Here is a 15,368-nt window from a genome sequence, read left to right on the forward strand (position 1 = left end):
ACTAGGAAAGGAACAAAAAAACAGGAAAAGGGGAAAAAAGTTACACAGAAAGTGAGTATAAAGCCTGTGAAGCTAAAAAGAAAAGAAAAAGGAAACTGAAAAGCTGATAATACTACTCAACCCCCGTACCGCCAGCCAGTACTCAAAACCCAAGCCGCTAGGATATCAATGAAGCCTCGATTAAGAGAACAAGAATTCTCAAGCTAAAACCCCTTGGTAACCAACCCGAACTTCTACCTCGACGGCCGCTAAAGAGGAAAAGAGAACCTATTTTATGACGCGAACACCCTAACACTCATATCCACGCTTCCCGTCGCAATGACACACCTCATTCCTATTGCTTTATCTTCAGTTGCCCGTTTACCTGCCGCTCCATTTGTCTTTCCATCCCCGTTGGCAGCCTCCTTTGCCGGAGGCGCCCACCTCAAACAACTCACGAAATGCGCATGTGCATCATCCACCGTCTTGACACATCTCCCATCCTGCGTTAAATCCCAGCATCTGATAGTCTTGTCATCACTGACAGATAATAGGTACTTTCCCGCAGGATGAAACGCTAATGCTCTCACCCAGTTATCGTGCCCGATGAGAGTTTTTAGGAGTGTGCCTCGGCTATCCCACAGACGAACTGACTTATCACGGGAGCCGGTCGCGATGAATTCAGAAGAGGAGGTAGAGGGGGGTGGTTTTTTGAGACCAGCCATTGTTGCAAGGTAAGGATACGAAGTTGGCGGCGCGAAAACACAGCACTCAATTACATGTTCATGACCAAGTAGTGTGGCCTTGTGTTCTGCTGTTGTAGCATCCCATACTCGAGTTGTCTTGTAGTAGTGTTAGTAAATTTGACGATATACTCTGGGTTCTCGAATTGACAAACCTGATCATTTCCGGCAGACAAAAGCCATCGGCCATCGAATGAAGGCGCCACGTCTCTAATCCAGTCGGCATGTCCATATATCGTCTTGATACAATACCCGGTCGCAACCTCCCAAATTCTTAACGTTTTGTCCCTACTGGCGCTGACTAGGTATTCCCCTGCCGCGCTAGGAATAAATCTCACGGCGCTCACGCTGTGGTCGTGGCCGGTAAGAGTGCGTATATTCTTATACTCGTTATTCGGATCCCATAATTTTATCGTAAGATCACTGGAGCAGCTCGCCAATAGTACTCCCGCCTTCGGTCCTCCAAAATCTACATCCAGTACAGCCTTCGTATGTCCTTTGATTGTGCGCTCTAGCTCTCCAAGCTCCCAGTCCCAAATCTTAATGGTCGAATCTTCGGAGGATGAAGCGAGGACTGAAAAGACGGGGTGGAAAGCGACGGATGTCACTGGGTTTCGGTGGCCGGTGAGTACATGGCGCGCCGGAGCCCGTGGGAGCCAGCTTGCGGGATCGACGTTGCGACGGGTAAGTGACGTGGGGGTCGCAGAATCTAGCTCCGATTGGAGAGAGGCTAGGCGGGATTCAAGATCCATAATCTACAAACAAGGTCAGGGGATCGACTTTCCCGCCAACAAAACTATAGCCGTCATTGAGTGTGTTGGAAACGTGACAAACCTTCTTTTGTAACCTGACCACACTGGTCCATTTCTTTTCCAACAGACCCTCGTATTTCTTCATTTTGTCGATATCTAGGAACTCGTCCCCCACACCGAGCTCGTCTCGTAGTGCCGCACATGATTGAGGTAGACCAGACGATGAAAGGTATGCAAGGAGGGATTTGTGTCTACGCCGGAGGTGAGGTCAGAGCCAACGAACGGGAATCAACAAAGAGGAGGGAGAAGAATATGGGGTCGGGGGAGCAGCGGGGGGACGAGAGAGAACAACGCACAGTTCGTCCTTTTGGCGGGGAGCTAAGATGGTACTCATGACGGCCTTCTCCGGGCAGCGGAGAGCATGGGAGAGTAGCGTTACAATCGGGGGAGACCTTTGGAAGGGGTGCTTCCTCGTGTGAATGAAGTGAAGGTGGATGGGTGTATGGATTGGTGTAGTCTAGCGAATAGGTGATTGGCTAGGGCTGAAGATTGATAGAGTAGAAATCCTAAAGGATTACTTGGTTGTAATCAAGGGATTGATGTAGATGGAGGGGTTATGGACGGGGGTGGGGTGGTTGGAAGATGAGAGTGAACGAGCGAGTGAAAGAGCTGTGGCTGGGCTAGGAGGGAAAGGAGAGTGTTTGTTGGATTGCGGACGAAGTTGTGAAAAAAATAAGTGTGAGCTTGATGTTTCTTTCCTTTTTGCGTGGGTGTCTCCCAGGACCGTCTGTCTGTCTCGGTGTAGCAGCAGTAGTCTGTGCTCTCTGGATGCGTGCCAACAACAACGCCCACTTGGATCTTGATAGAGTGATTGGTTGGCCAAACTAGCAAGGGTGGGGCAAGTGATTTTCTAGATTTCTGTGCCTGCAAAGCGATAAGCTTTTGTAGGAGGAAATTTGTACGATATTGTTTATTTGCTTCTAAGTTACGATAAACTTGACGATAATGGGCAAAGATAGATGTACATAGAATTGGCAAAGAGGGAGGACGATGATGAGCGTCGGAGAGCGTGCGCAGACGAAGAAAAAAAAGCCACAGTCGAATACAGGCAAGGAATACATGTAGTATATCTCCACGATCAAGGTGCGGGAATGCAGTCCAGTATGTACTGGTACCTACAGTAGAGTACCAATTCCTCCCACTCTGTTTCCCTTTCTGTCCCCTTTTCCTCGCTTCAGCGACGTTGCAGCTGCAGCCATGCCCAGTGGAGATCGGTCCCGTCATACCTCCAGGTAGGGTAACTAATCAACACCAACTGCCGCCCAAATTAAGCGACGCCAAGCTCTTTTATCTGATGTCAATAAAGAACGTCAAGCTTTTGAACTTCTTCAAAGCCTCGTAGGGTTCGCGCCGGATACAGAACACGACATAGCACCATTTTCAATTCACAATGGCACAAGGTAATTATTTTGGGTTTTATTCAATATCGCCACAGCTCTAAGACCCTCTACTCTCAAATCTCGGATGCTAACAGTCTTACTCATAAGCAACATCCCAATTCGAGCTCTCCAGCCCTCCAGAGGACGCAATCTCGGCCCTCACCTTTTCGCCCACAAGTCCTACGCGTCTCCTCGCCTCCTCTTGGGACAAGTATGTCCATCTTTACGACACAAATGCTGGCCTGAATGGCTCCAAACTGACTGCATTATCCCACGCAGCGCCCGTGCTGGACTGCTGTTTCGGCGAGAACGACGGGGTTCTCTTTAGCGGGGGGTTAGATTGGCTTGTTAAACAGTACGTCCTTAACATGAATATCGAATTTTGGAGAGGTAATGGGCTCTAATCTATACATACAGATGGGACCCCGAGACCGGCGCAGAAACCACCCTTGGGTCGCACGAAGACGGCGTAAAATCTGTCTGCTACAATCAAGAAATCAGTCAGCCTCTACCTTTATCTCTCATATATCCAATCTCGCTAACAGGCTTTAGAATCCCTCATATCTGGCTCTTGGGACCATACAATCCGGTTATTTGACCCTCGTGCTTCCACGGAAACTTCAAAGCATCACCAACCCCATAAGATCTTCAGCACATCGACCATCAACCATACCCTCGTCGTGGCCATGGCCTCCCGTAGCGTCTATCTTTACGATGTTCGTAACATGTCAGAACCCTGGCAGCGCCGCGAGTCTTCCCTCAAGTTCCAAACCCGTACTGTCAGATGCATGCCCAACGGGCAAGGATATGCAAGCAGCAGTATCGAGGGCCGTATAGCTGTCGAATTCTTCGACGCCAGCGAGGAGAGTCAAAAGAGGAAATACGCGTTCAAATGTCACCGCGCTGTGGAAGGCGGCGTCGACGTCGTATATCCAGTTAACGCGTTGGCATTTCACCCGAAGTTTGTGCCTTCTCCCCCGTTTAGTGCTACATACCCGATTACTAACTTTAAAATAGCTATGGTACATTTGCTTCTGGTGGCGGAGACGGTATCGTGTCCCTGTGGGACGGAATGGCGAAGCGCCGGTTGAGGCAATACCAAAAATACCCGGCATCCATCGCCGGATTGTCATTCAGTCCAAACGGCAAGTATCTTGCCATTGGCAGCTCGAGTGGCTTCGAGGACGGAAACGACGGTGGAGAATTCCCGCCCGAGAGCGTAAAGATCTTCATCAGGGAGCTTGCTGAGGGCGAAGGTAAAGGGAAAGGACAGTAGGTGATCTTCAAAAGATACATGTAATTTTAGGCTTGGAGAAATAGCAGGTATGTGGTGTTGGGTGGAGTCTTTGCTTTTAATTTTGCTTTCTTTGTATCTGGGTTTCTATATGGAGCGAAAATCTGGATCAGGGATGGGTCATCGAGATGTGGATGGATGAGGGGTATGGGGCATCCTTTGGTTCGTTAGATCCTTGCCACTATCTACTATATCCTACCATATCCTTGCGATGGCACTCTCTTTGATCTATTCTTTTTCTTTCTAAAAGTCTCTTGGTTTCTTCAATAAGAGTAAACTGATCTGGGGAACTTTCAGATTATAGCACCATTTGCAGGACATGACAGTATACCATTACTGCGCTGCAGAACTACTGGCTCAGTTCTTCCCCGTATGATTCTGCCACCTATGGTTACAAGAGTACGAGTTTGCGGCCCTGGCGCCGGCCTTATAAAGCCCTAGCGAGGGTCAATCGCATCTCCAGAGCATCGTGTGCAAGCCTTCAGGTGAGCTTTCGGCTTTGATTTATGAAAATAGGGAAACATAAGCACTTGCCTTATGATATAACTTACCTGAGCAATAGAAATGGGACTACCCTCATTGTTGGTTGGGTCTGTAGTGGTTATATAATTATAAGTGCCAGGATGTTTTTCGGCTTCGGTAAGTATGAACATATAATTGATCTGAAATTTTACTGTAAGATGTTTGCCCTACGTACTTCTCATCACTGGTTTTACTCCCAATCGGCTCGCGTCCAATTGATCGAATCGAGCAGGACGAAGGGGTTACTGGAAATTCATTGTCGAGTTGTCATGACCACATATACACATCGGCACATTCCGTCACGATCTCCAGGCCAAAGATAAGAGAATCTTATCAGATCCTTTGCGCCAAGCCCCGAGAGTCACGCGTGTCGCTCCCAGTACTCAACGCGTCCTACTCTCTGCCATCACATTCTCTTCTCACATCGCACACACACCACACTCGTTCCTCAATAACCTCGCCTCATGCCTCACTCAGGAAACCCCTTATACTTCAAAGAGACGATCCCTGGCGGCTGGAGCGTCGAGGACTACGTGAAGTTCCAAGTCGAGCATTCAGAGAAGACCCCCCGACAGATCTCCGACGGGTGGCATAGGTCACTTAGAGCTATAGCAAACTGTGAAGATGGCTGCTGCACTCAAGACGAGATCGATCAAGCCAACGTTCATCATGGGCGGTGGAAGAATAAGAAAACAGCGGTAAGTTAAACCCTAACCCTAGGATTCGCGCTAGGAATTGCGCCAAGACATCCCTTTCAACATCACCTCATTCCAGCCTCCTTCCATCCGTCACCACAACCACCATCACATCACCACATATCAAGAATGAACCCCCCTCATGCCTTCGTACTCCACCTATCGTCGCAAGTGAAGTGAATACAGATGACCTGTTCGCTTGTCTGTTTCGCTTTGCTTGCGATGATCCCTAGAGCCCGCAGATAACCAGTTCGCTTGTCTGCGTGGCGCAACAGATGACCAGTTCGCTTGTCTGTTGCTTTGTCTTGCAGAACGACCAGTTCGCTCGTCTGCTTGGTCCTACAGGCTCACGGATGACCAGTTTGCTCGTCTGCTGTAGCCTGTGGGATTAGGGAACAAAAATCGTGTAGTCGTTGCTGACCTGTAGTTTGTGTGATGCCTGGTAAAAATCATTAGGACCGAAAGTATCTCTCCCAGTGGCTAGAAAAAGAAGAAGCCAAGAAGAAGAAGGCAAAGAATATTAATTCTTTCCATATCGGCTCCGTGGGGACGCTGTTTGCTGGCCCTGTCAATAGTGTAAATATTAACTTAATTATTTCCCATAAATCTTTGTTAGTAGTTGTGCCTTGTTCTTTTTCTGACGGAGTCGTGTCTTTTCTGCGCTTCCGATAGGTCTACAATACTGGTGAAGGTGCTTCTTCTTCTGCTCCTGTCGCTGCTACTATGAGTAGCGGCGATATACCTGAAGGGCTACAAGCTGTGGCCCCAGCGGCGGGCGAAGAAGAACTCGGTGCGGCCATAGTAGTCCTCAAGGGCGACATTGATTTCCAGCTTCTCCTGGACAACTTCAAGAGCACTTATAAGAAGATGAAAACCAAAACCCTCATTAGCCCAGGGAAGTACCTCGAGACGGAGGTCTACAATACCGTTATGGGGAAAGTCGTCGACGGCTTCAGGGAAATGAGTCAGCTGTTCCTGTGGGTGATTAATCCTGATGATCCAATTGTAGTGGAGTGGTTTCCCAAGCTGTTGAAGTGGATTAAAGATATGATAATGCCAATGCCGGCGGTTGATCCGGCAGTGATCTATGCAATCTCTAGATTTAGTAGTGTAAGTTTTCTCGGCCACATATACATGCTACCCACTGCTTGGTATAGACCCTGACTACCAACAGTCTTCTACGGACGAGGAGTATCGCGAGTGTACGAAACACCTAGATTATAAATACTTTGATTCGGTCTGGGTCCAGAATGCTATGCGTCACCTGTACGGTTTTCTTTTCTTCTTTCTTCTTTTTTCCTTACAAAATCACATCTATTTTATCATATTATTCACAGAACTCTTTGCAGGATCACCTTAATCTGCGAAACCAACGACTTGCTCTTGTCTGATGAGCTACTGGAAGGATCTCTGGAGTGTATACTCTGGTCCAACCTTGTTGATCTCCTCCTTGTGGACGTTCTCGTAGCCCGACGGTATGTCGTTTTTTCTCTGCGTGGGTTATCGTTTCTGTGCTGACCACCCCCCCCACCCCAGCCGTGATTCGTCATTAATGGCGTTTAAATCCCACCCCGACATACTCCAAGGCACTGACCCGCATTTCGACGCCGTCATTTGCAACCACATGCGCTCCCGTGCCACCACCTCTTCCCGGCTCCGAGCCCCAGATGAGTGGGGCCTCATTGAGGTGGCGCGCAAGAATGATGGCCCAGATTCTCTGAAGTGGAAGAAGGACAATTTGAAGATGCTGAGAGGGCTCTGTGCGTTGATGCGTTATGTTAGGGAGTATGTTGACTATGACAAGGAGACGTTGAAAAAGTTACAATTCCCAGGATTGATACAGGCTGGTGAGACCCACCCTCTACACTCCACCATCCCCTCGGTTTTCAATTTAAGTGAGTGCGACGGATGGCTTACACACTTCCCTTATTCTGTAGGTCTGGAAACGATGACTGTCCGCATCACCTGCGTGGGCCACGTGTTCATCAAACAGGAGGGCGCCCTGAGGAAAGTCCCTACCAGCGTCAAAACCCTCCCCCAAGCCTTTCAGCTTCTAGAGTCCCTATGGCTATTCAAGGTAAGCTCCCATCACCCCACCACCGTTACCTTCAGTTGCTTATTCCTCTATCTATATAGAAAATGATGCTCGACTGCCGGGAAGCTGTACAAAGCTACACGGAGCGGAAGGAGAAGGGGGTTGAGCCCATGGCTCCTACGAGTCCGAGTACATATTATAGTGAGAGGCTGGATAAACCGGGGTCTCTTTAAGCCGCGTATATATGTATGTAGCTGAGAACGAAGATTTTAGTAACGATCCCTAGGTTGGTTTCTAGTAGAGGATTTGTTATGTAGGTTTCTGGTGATAGGGTGTGTTGTGTTGTATTATTATCAATCATGATTTGCAGTGCTAAATATATGGTTGAGGTATAATGAGATTGAAAACTTAGGGCCCGTTTGGCTATTATCGAGGTGTCGAAACTCCGTTTTGTGGCTGCTCCGTTAGGAGAGGATAAACGGAGCTTTTTCAAAATGGACTTTGGATTTATTTGGGTTGCCAAACACCTGATTGTTAATGGTTGTTAATGTTGGTTTTTTTTTTTTTTTTTTTTTGGTTGCAATGAGTGCAAGAGCGAAATGGAGCTGAAAAGTAGGTACCCCTACTTTTCAAAAACTCCGTTTCAACACCTTAACGGAGTTACAAAACTAGCTACCCGAACACAAACCTTTTTGCCAAAATGGAGTTTTGAAGAAAATGAAATGGAGTTATGTGGTTGCCATACAAATCCTCCTCTTGTAACTCGGTTTTGACTTGCACCCAAACGGGCCCTTATAAGTTTGAGCTTTATAAAACGTATGATACTATATGTATTTTCCGACTCAAGGCCATAACTGCCTAGAACTATTATTACACGCCACAATTCTAAACGTCCCCATGGTTAATGTATTCTCCTAAATCCTGTGGCAACACTCTAGTAGCAAACTATCAATGACTATGTCGTTTAGTAGAGTCATTTACTATAAGTGACTTCCTCATTTACTATAAGTGACTTCCTCATTTACTATAAGTGACTTCCTCATTTACTATAAGTGACCAACTCAATTAGACTAAACCACCTTTGTCACTTATACTAAATGACAATGTCGAGTGTATGAGGTCAGTTAATAAATGACTAGTTGTTTAGAGATACATAAATTTATTTAATTAATGAATTCAACAAAAAAACTCAATTTATTTCATTAATTCTAATGCTACTGCTGCTGCCCTGCTGCTGCTGCCCCGCTGCCTATTAGTAATGGCTATACTAATCAATGGGCTGGATATGACTTACCTTGACACTGGTGATGGTGATGGTGACCCAAGCACTGAACTACGTTAGCAAAAGGGGAGAACATAGGGGAACAGGTGGGGAACGTAGAGGAACAGGAGGGGGAGCAGAGGGGAAAAGGTAGGAACAGATGGGAGCAGTTGGGGAACGGAGGGGAATAGATGGGGCACTGATCTAATATGATGAACTTGATGTAAATGAGGAAGAAGGGGATGATGCTGAAGACATTTGGTGATAATTATTGTGGAGGTGTTGGTGGTGTTGAGATGTTCGTGTTGAGGAAGAGGAAGGCCACCCGGCGTGGTGGTGCTTTTATAGCTGGCTGCTGGCTAAATAGTCATTTACTAGTAGCTGAACAGTGGAAAATTCTGGTGTTAAACTGAGCTCAATTATCTTATCTGCAACTTCTTGACAGTTTAAACGACGAACTGACTTAGCTAAACGACGTAGTCACCTACAGTTGTCCTCTAGAGACAGCTATTATATTAATTGATATGCGCTTGGATGCGTATTTACGACGAGCAAGCTTTGAGGCACCAAGAGGGGTTTATATCCTATCATTCCAGACCAGACTATGTATCCTATATAAACAGTCCATATTTGCCTCGAATGCTTCGAGCACCTCGAGCTACAAGTATCGAGTCTCCTCGCTCGAGTAGAGCAAGAAATACACCTCAAGAGGCAGAGGGACCTCGAAGCACCCCACCCCCCTCAATACGTGCGGTCTCGTTGACTATAATATGAACAGGGAGATAACAGTACCAGCTTACAGAGCTACGGCTGTAGCTGATAATAACAGCTTTCCCTCTCTCTGGTCCCCTTAATTATAAGCTTATCGTAATCTCTGCGTATTTCTTCCTGAGCCTGAATTACAACCAACGGTATTCCTTTAGGCTTTAGGCATCCACAAATGTTTCGTTCGAAGCTGCTTAGTAGTTTGAGCTTTGACGTATGGACAGCTCTACAAAGCCACTAAACAGCACATACACTTCCTAGCTGGCGTGAGTAGTAAACAATTGAGGCCCTAATATCGGCCTCATCTACGAGCCATCACTTCTCAAACAAAGCAACCCATTATGCTCGACAGACTCACCACAAAGAACAACCATAAAGCATTCCCCACGACACACCAGAATGGCTAGCTTTAGTTAGTGCCTAGTTAGAGGCACAAGCCCCCATGGCTCTCTTGTGTTCTTTATATAAAAATTAGACCAGAATTCCTCATGCTACAGTCTTTCAAAGCATCTAGTGCCAGTCACCCCCTCCGTCCCTCGCCATCCACTTGGCCCGGTGCGGCACCCCCTTCACTTTGTGTCCTCCAATTGATGTTCTAGCGCAAAAGCTGTCCCAAGCCATTTCCTCATATTTCCAGCAAGCCTAGCATCCGGGAACCGGCCTAGTTTCTCGCAGGTACTCCACCTGCTAGTAGAGTATACATACTGCCAAACAAACCTACGTCCCCTTGACATTGGATAAGCAATATCTCCAGCTAGCTCTATCCTCTCGAGCACTACCATAGCAGCTAGCTCGCCCTCGAGTGTGTGTACGTAGCAGCAGCAAACATCACACAGCCCAAAGCAAGCGTCAGCCATGTATATGAGTGTTACAATTTGTGCAAAACGCATTCTGTGGTGGAGACCGTTCTTACCCCCTCACCCGCTGATTACTTTAGGTGTATGCTTCGGCCTCTAGCTAGGTCCCTACTGAGCTAGCGTGAGCTGAGTGAGGGTAAGATGAAGCAAAGATATAGAGGGGCCCAGAACCCTATCTACCTCCATTATGAGCAAGTGAGGATGTAAATCCTATCAAGTATTAACCTACGCCAACCTTATATAGGATGTGCCCGAAGCAGCTCCGGGACTGACTGGCAATGACTCGTCCGGCCGCATCCTTCCTTCTGATTAAAAAAACCCAATATCGAGATACCATAGAGAAGCAGGATATCTCGACTAGTTGCGAGACCAGAAGAAGAATAGTATCTATACGTAGATAGATACTGAATTAATTCTTGAGCGGCATTCTTCAGTCTACCACTCGTCTAGGATGAGGGGTCGTTCTCGGGATTTTAAGCTTTTGCTGGCGCCCGGGATTACGCAGTGCAAACCCTACTCTATTCTGTGCCCTTATGCGGGGAGGCGGGGTTGTGATTATCGTACGACAGGTGTGGTTGTTTTTCGACCCCTGCTCCATAGTCAATGTAATGTGGATCTGTAAATAAGCCTTGTGTAGGATTCCTGTCTATTTAATCATTTCGCTGACTTGGGAGATGCGTGCGTGTAGATATGTAGATGTTAAATAATCCCCTTTTGGGGATATACTGAGACCCCGAGACTAACTAATAGTTCTTGCTCGCTCGGCCGGGGGTCTTCTGTATTGGTGTCTTGTGTGAGGGGCGGGAGCGGTATGTTGCCGTCATGAGTCCGCATTCGCTTTGCTTTCATGCCGGTTTCCGCATGTACATAGCTCTTTGTCTACCGACCTTCTATGAAAGGCAGGCAACACCAATTGCGCCGAGCTCTCATTCCGGGAAGAAAGTGTAATCATGGAAATAGAAAATCTAAAGGTTATTCGGATATCGGACCGGGGCAGCACTCGATACCACGTCAGACAAGGGTACAGGAATTGTGCTTCTGGTATGTATGTAGGATAGATGAGATTTGTCGTGTTAAATAATAATCCAGTCGACCTATGAAAAAGGTGATATTAAATCATTTACCTCCCGCCTGCCTCGACATCCAGCTCTAGCCATCAACAGCAGTGATAGCTACTTATTAGTACCGGAGCTCAACTAAGTGCTAGTTACAGCACTCCCAACGTGTGTCTGTAGCCGGCGCCAATAGAAAACGTTCCCCAGGCGGAAAACAGGATCTGATCCCTGCCTCCGTAGGACCGTACCATAGCCGTTTATAGCCGCACCGTTCTGCAGGGTCATGTGGGCGGGTGAGACATCGAGGGAATCTCAAAGCTTGTCAAGTCAGTCAGTCAGAAGAGAGATATTAGATAGATGTGAGACATGTCAACAGAGATTTTCATCTCTCGGGTCAATGGATTGATTGCCATGAGCTATCCCACGACGCAGTGTCGATGCAATCCAAATGTTCTTCTTCTTCAAAGAGACAGAGCACAGAAGAATGGCCACCAGTGATCGGAGTGAGAGAGAGCGACGGATGAACAAATACCCAGCAGCTGTGGCTGGCTCCCGTGGCTGAAAGGGTCCCCCCGGAAAGAGCCGAGGTCTAAGCGGAAGGAATGAATGACGCCGCACTGACGGTGGCACCCCCGGCAGTAAAGTACTCTCTTCCTGTTCTTCTCTCTCCTCTACTCTACATACCTTCTTTTACCTTCACCTCACTGACCTGAACCTCTACAGACTCTGTCTATCTATCGTTCTATCTAATTCAGCTCTGGGAAAAAGAGATATACACCCATACACCCCCCTAAGGATACAGAATATTACTCGGGATACACATACACACACACACCAGTTAGCTCATGCCCGAGGCCGTCTCCTTCCGCAACAGCCATGGCGAGGCCACAGCAGCAGTCCACCACGACCCCATAACCCCCATACCAAAGCCCACACCAACGCTCCTCCCTCGCACACATGACAAGCGCAGTCTCGACTACATCCTGCGGTCCGGGCTCGCCGGGGGCGTCGCCGGCTGTGCAGTCAGTCCCCACTCCCCACCTCCACAACCCCCCCCCCCCCCAACCCACCACCAACTAACTCCCCCTAGGCCAAAACCCTAATCGCACCCCTCGACCGCGTCAAAATCCTCTTCCAAGCCTCGTCCCCCGCCTACGCCAAATACAGCACCTCCTGGCTCGGCGCCATCTCCGCCATGCAGGACATCACCCACCGCGAAGGCGCGCTCGGCCTCTTCCGCGGCCACTCCGCCACCCTCCTCCGCATCTTCCCCTACGCCGCCATCAAGTTCGTCGCCTACGAGCAGATCCGCTCCGTCCTCATCCCCACCAAGGAGCAAGAAACCGCGCTGCGCCGCCTCCTCTCCGGTAGCGCCGCCGGCGTCACAAGCGTCTTCTTCACCTACCCGCTCGAGGTCATCCGCGTGCGGCTCGCATTCGAGACGCGCACCACGGCGCGCACAGGGCTGTGGGGCATCTGTCGCAGGCTGTATCGCGAGCCGACGGCGGCGCCGTCGGTGTTTGGCGGGGGGCTGACGAACTTTTATCGTGGCTTCTCGCCGACGCTGTTGGGGATGCTGCCGTATGCGGGGATATCTTTCCTGACGCATGATGTTGCGGGAGACTGGCTGCGGCGGGGGCCGGCAGCGAGGTGGGCGACGGTGGCGGAGATGGATGAGGATGCGAGGCATGGGGGTAGGCGGCCGACGCTGAAGGCGTGGGCGGAGCTGGTGAGTGGTGGGGCTGCGGGGCTGGTGGCGCAGACGGCGAGTTATCCGTTGGAGGTTATAAGGAGGCGGATGCAGGTTAGTGGGGCGGTGGGAGAGGGGATTGGCGTGGGGATTGGGGAGACGGCGAGGAGGATTTGGAGCGTGGGTGGGTTTAGAGGCTTTTTTGTGGGGTTGGGGATTGGGTATGTGAAGGTTATACCGATGGTTGCGTGAGTACCCCCAATTTCCCTGTTTCCCGCTATTGACCGTATATATACTGACTGGTGGTGCTAGAACGTCGTTCTATGTCTATGAGCGCTGCAAACTATACCTCGGGATCAACTAGAGCTCCAGCTCCGCCCTCCCTCTAAATTCCAGCTTTTCCACTGCTCTTCCCGGTCTCCTTTTCTTTTTTGCCTTGCTCTAAGCTCTTTCATTTCCTTTCATTTCCTTTCATTCTCTTTTCTTCCATTCCGTACGCCCTAGAAATAAACTGTACCCTTCTCTTCTGGAGTTTTTCCCTTCCGTCATTGCCGTTTTTTTTTTTTCCTTTTCCCTTTTTTTTTATGTGTGTGTGTGTGTCATTATTATTCCCGTTTTAAACCATTTATTTTTCCTTTTCTACTCTCCTACCTTCAATTGGTACTTTTACTAGATGGATACCTCTTTTCCTCTTTCTTTTTCTTTCCTTTCGTACTTTTTCTCTTTCTGCCGCAGTTTTGGTTTGGTTTGGTTGGCTTATTATGTTGGGGCTTGCTTTGCATTCTGGGGGTTTATTTTTTCTTGAGTTCTTTCTTGCTTTGGGTAGTTTGGATGCTTCTTTTTTTTTTATATATTTGCGGGGACGCGGGGGTTATGATACGGTATATATGGACCGAACGAACGAACGAACGAGAACGGTGGTAGGCTTTCTGTGTAAAAGTAGACAGACGTATGTAGACGGTTGACAATATATATCCACAACATCTGAACTGAATCACACACTCTCACTCGCCCATCCGCCCATCCCGCGCGGGGGTGTTTGTTCCCCACAATCGTTGCTAGCTCGCGCTAAGAAAAAAAACTCTATTAGTACCAGCACTAAGGAACCTCAACCCCACCACAACCAAGACCTAGCGGCACGGAGAAAAAAATGTTTCCACAACCCGCAGTGGAGAACTACGCAAGGAAGTGAAGAGAGAGAGTGGATTGATCGCACCAGGGGTCGAACCTGGAATCTCTTGATTTCGGATATGAGGATCGTAGTCAAGCGCCTTGCCATTGGGCCATGCGACCGATGATAGATGTGCTAATTGGGTGAAAATTGGACAAAAAACGGGGATGGGTAGGCGGCGGCGGTGATGTACTTGTTCCTGGGGTTTTTGTGTTAGTATAAAGTATGCTGCGATTGAGCTTTGGGGGCTATGGGTTTGGGGAATACTGTGGTGCTACTGGTAATGATTGGGTGCTGCTGCTTGAGGTTTTCTGGCGCCTAAGTACTGTGTCTTTGGGACGTTCGAGTTTCTCAATGGCGCATTTTTAAGGACTGCCAGAGCCGTGATTGGTAAAAAGATATTTTACTACCTGCTGTAAGGACCATGTGGAATGTCACATCTAGTATCAAGGCCCCACCACCGCGCTCAGGTAATAGTGAAACCTTTGCAGCAACCTTAATTGACTCAATTTCAAGCCTCCGATACTATACGCAGAGTATGTAGGCAATTGACTCTACATAACTGTGCCTATGCATAATGGATCCAGAGTTGCGGGCTGGCCAGGTCGTTATTCAATCCCATAATATTACCCATTGATGTGCGTATATACCTACATGTACATGTACCTACATAGAATCTCTATAGCTAAGCTGCGTGGAGAGTCTGCGTACGTACCTAGAAAGAAAAAAACGCCGTCGTCCAAATAATAGCCGCCAGCCCAGTACGGCCAGTACACACCCCGCGTACAAGCCATCCCTTCCTCACAACAACCAATCCGGAAAAACATTTCTCCGCAACTGCCAACCGGCTAGCGGGCCCCCAACGTCAGCTCAGGGGTGGGTAAAGAGCTCTGTCCAACCAACAATTACGAAGCTAACCCGGAGTAACAGGAATATTACACAAAACATCCATACCTTACTACATCACTAGAGGGGGGAATAAGTAAGCAGCCTGTTTTTTGCCTTGTCTGTCTCTGGCTAAGAGAACAGATATTCACAACTAATTAATACCCTGGCAAACCACCCTCCCAAGCCAACCCAAGCCAACCCCCCCAACCTCCCCCAACTCAA

The 15,368-nt window shown here is 48.5% G+C and overlaps 3 protein-coding genes across 3 annotated transcripts; 2 read left to right on the forward strand and 1 right to left on the reverse strand.

Annotated features, from left to right (window-relative positions):
- Positions 1-272: 272 nt before the first annotated feature.
- Positions 273-1,868, reverse strand: LAJ45_02891 (uncharacterized protein; the record flags this gene model as incomplete). Its single annotated transcript, XM_046112482.1, has 4 exons — positions 273-821; positions 878-1,477; positions 1,557-1,725; positions 1,831-1,868. The coding sequence occupies 4 exons, from the start codon at positions 1,866-1,868 to the stop codon at positions 273-275; spliced, it is 1,356 nt and encodes a 451-aa protein (XP_045974608.1).
- Positions 1,869-2,731: 863 nt separating this feature from the next.
- LAJ45_02892 (uncharacterized protein) lies at positions 2,732-7,692 on the forward strand (the record flags this gene model as incomplete). The annotated part of the gene is made up of 20 exons (XM_046112483.1): positions 2,732-2,766; positions 2,895-2,934; positions 3,022-3,124; positions 3,193-3,268; positions 3,331-3,413; positions 3,466-3,874; positions 3,931-4,132; positions 4,234-4,236; positions 4,505-4,577; positions 4,671-4,692; positions 4,770-4,846; positions 5,228-5,427; positions 5,881-6,000; positions 6,097-6,405; positions 6,460-6,534; positions 6,599-6,690; positions 6,774-6,899; positions 6,961-7,271; positions 7,362-7,501; positions 7,561-7,692. 20 exons carry the CDS (start codon positions 2,732-2,734, stop codon positions 7,690-7,692), a joined length of 2,628 nt encoding a protein of 875 aa, XP_045974609.1.
- A 4,550-nt stretch (positions 7,693-12,242) lies between these two features.
- Positions 12,243-13,451, forward strand: LAJ45_02893 (uncharacterized protein; the record flags this gene model as incomplete). The annotated part of the gene is made up of 3 exons (XM_046112484.1): positions 12,243-12,419; positions 12,488-13,335; positions 13,400-13,451. The coding sequence occupies 3 exons, from the start codon at positions 12,243-12,245 to the stop codon at positions 13,449-13,451; spliced, it is 1,077 nt and encodes a 358-aa protein (XP_045974610.1).
- Between the last annotated feature and the right edge of the window lie 1,917 nt (positions 13,452-15,368).

This window comes from Morchella importuna (assembly GCF_003444635.1).
Source record: "Morchella importuna strain M04M26 chromosome Unknown Morimp01GS005, whole genome shotgun sequence".
NCBI lineage: Eukaryota > Fungi > Ascomycota > Pezizomycetes > Pezizales > Morchellaceae > Morchella > Morchella importuna.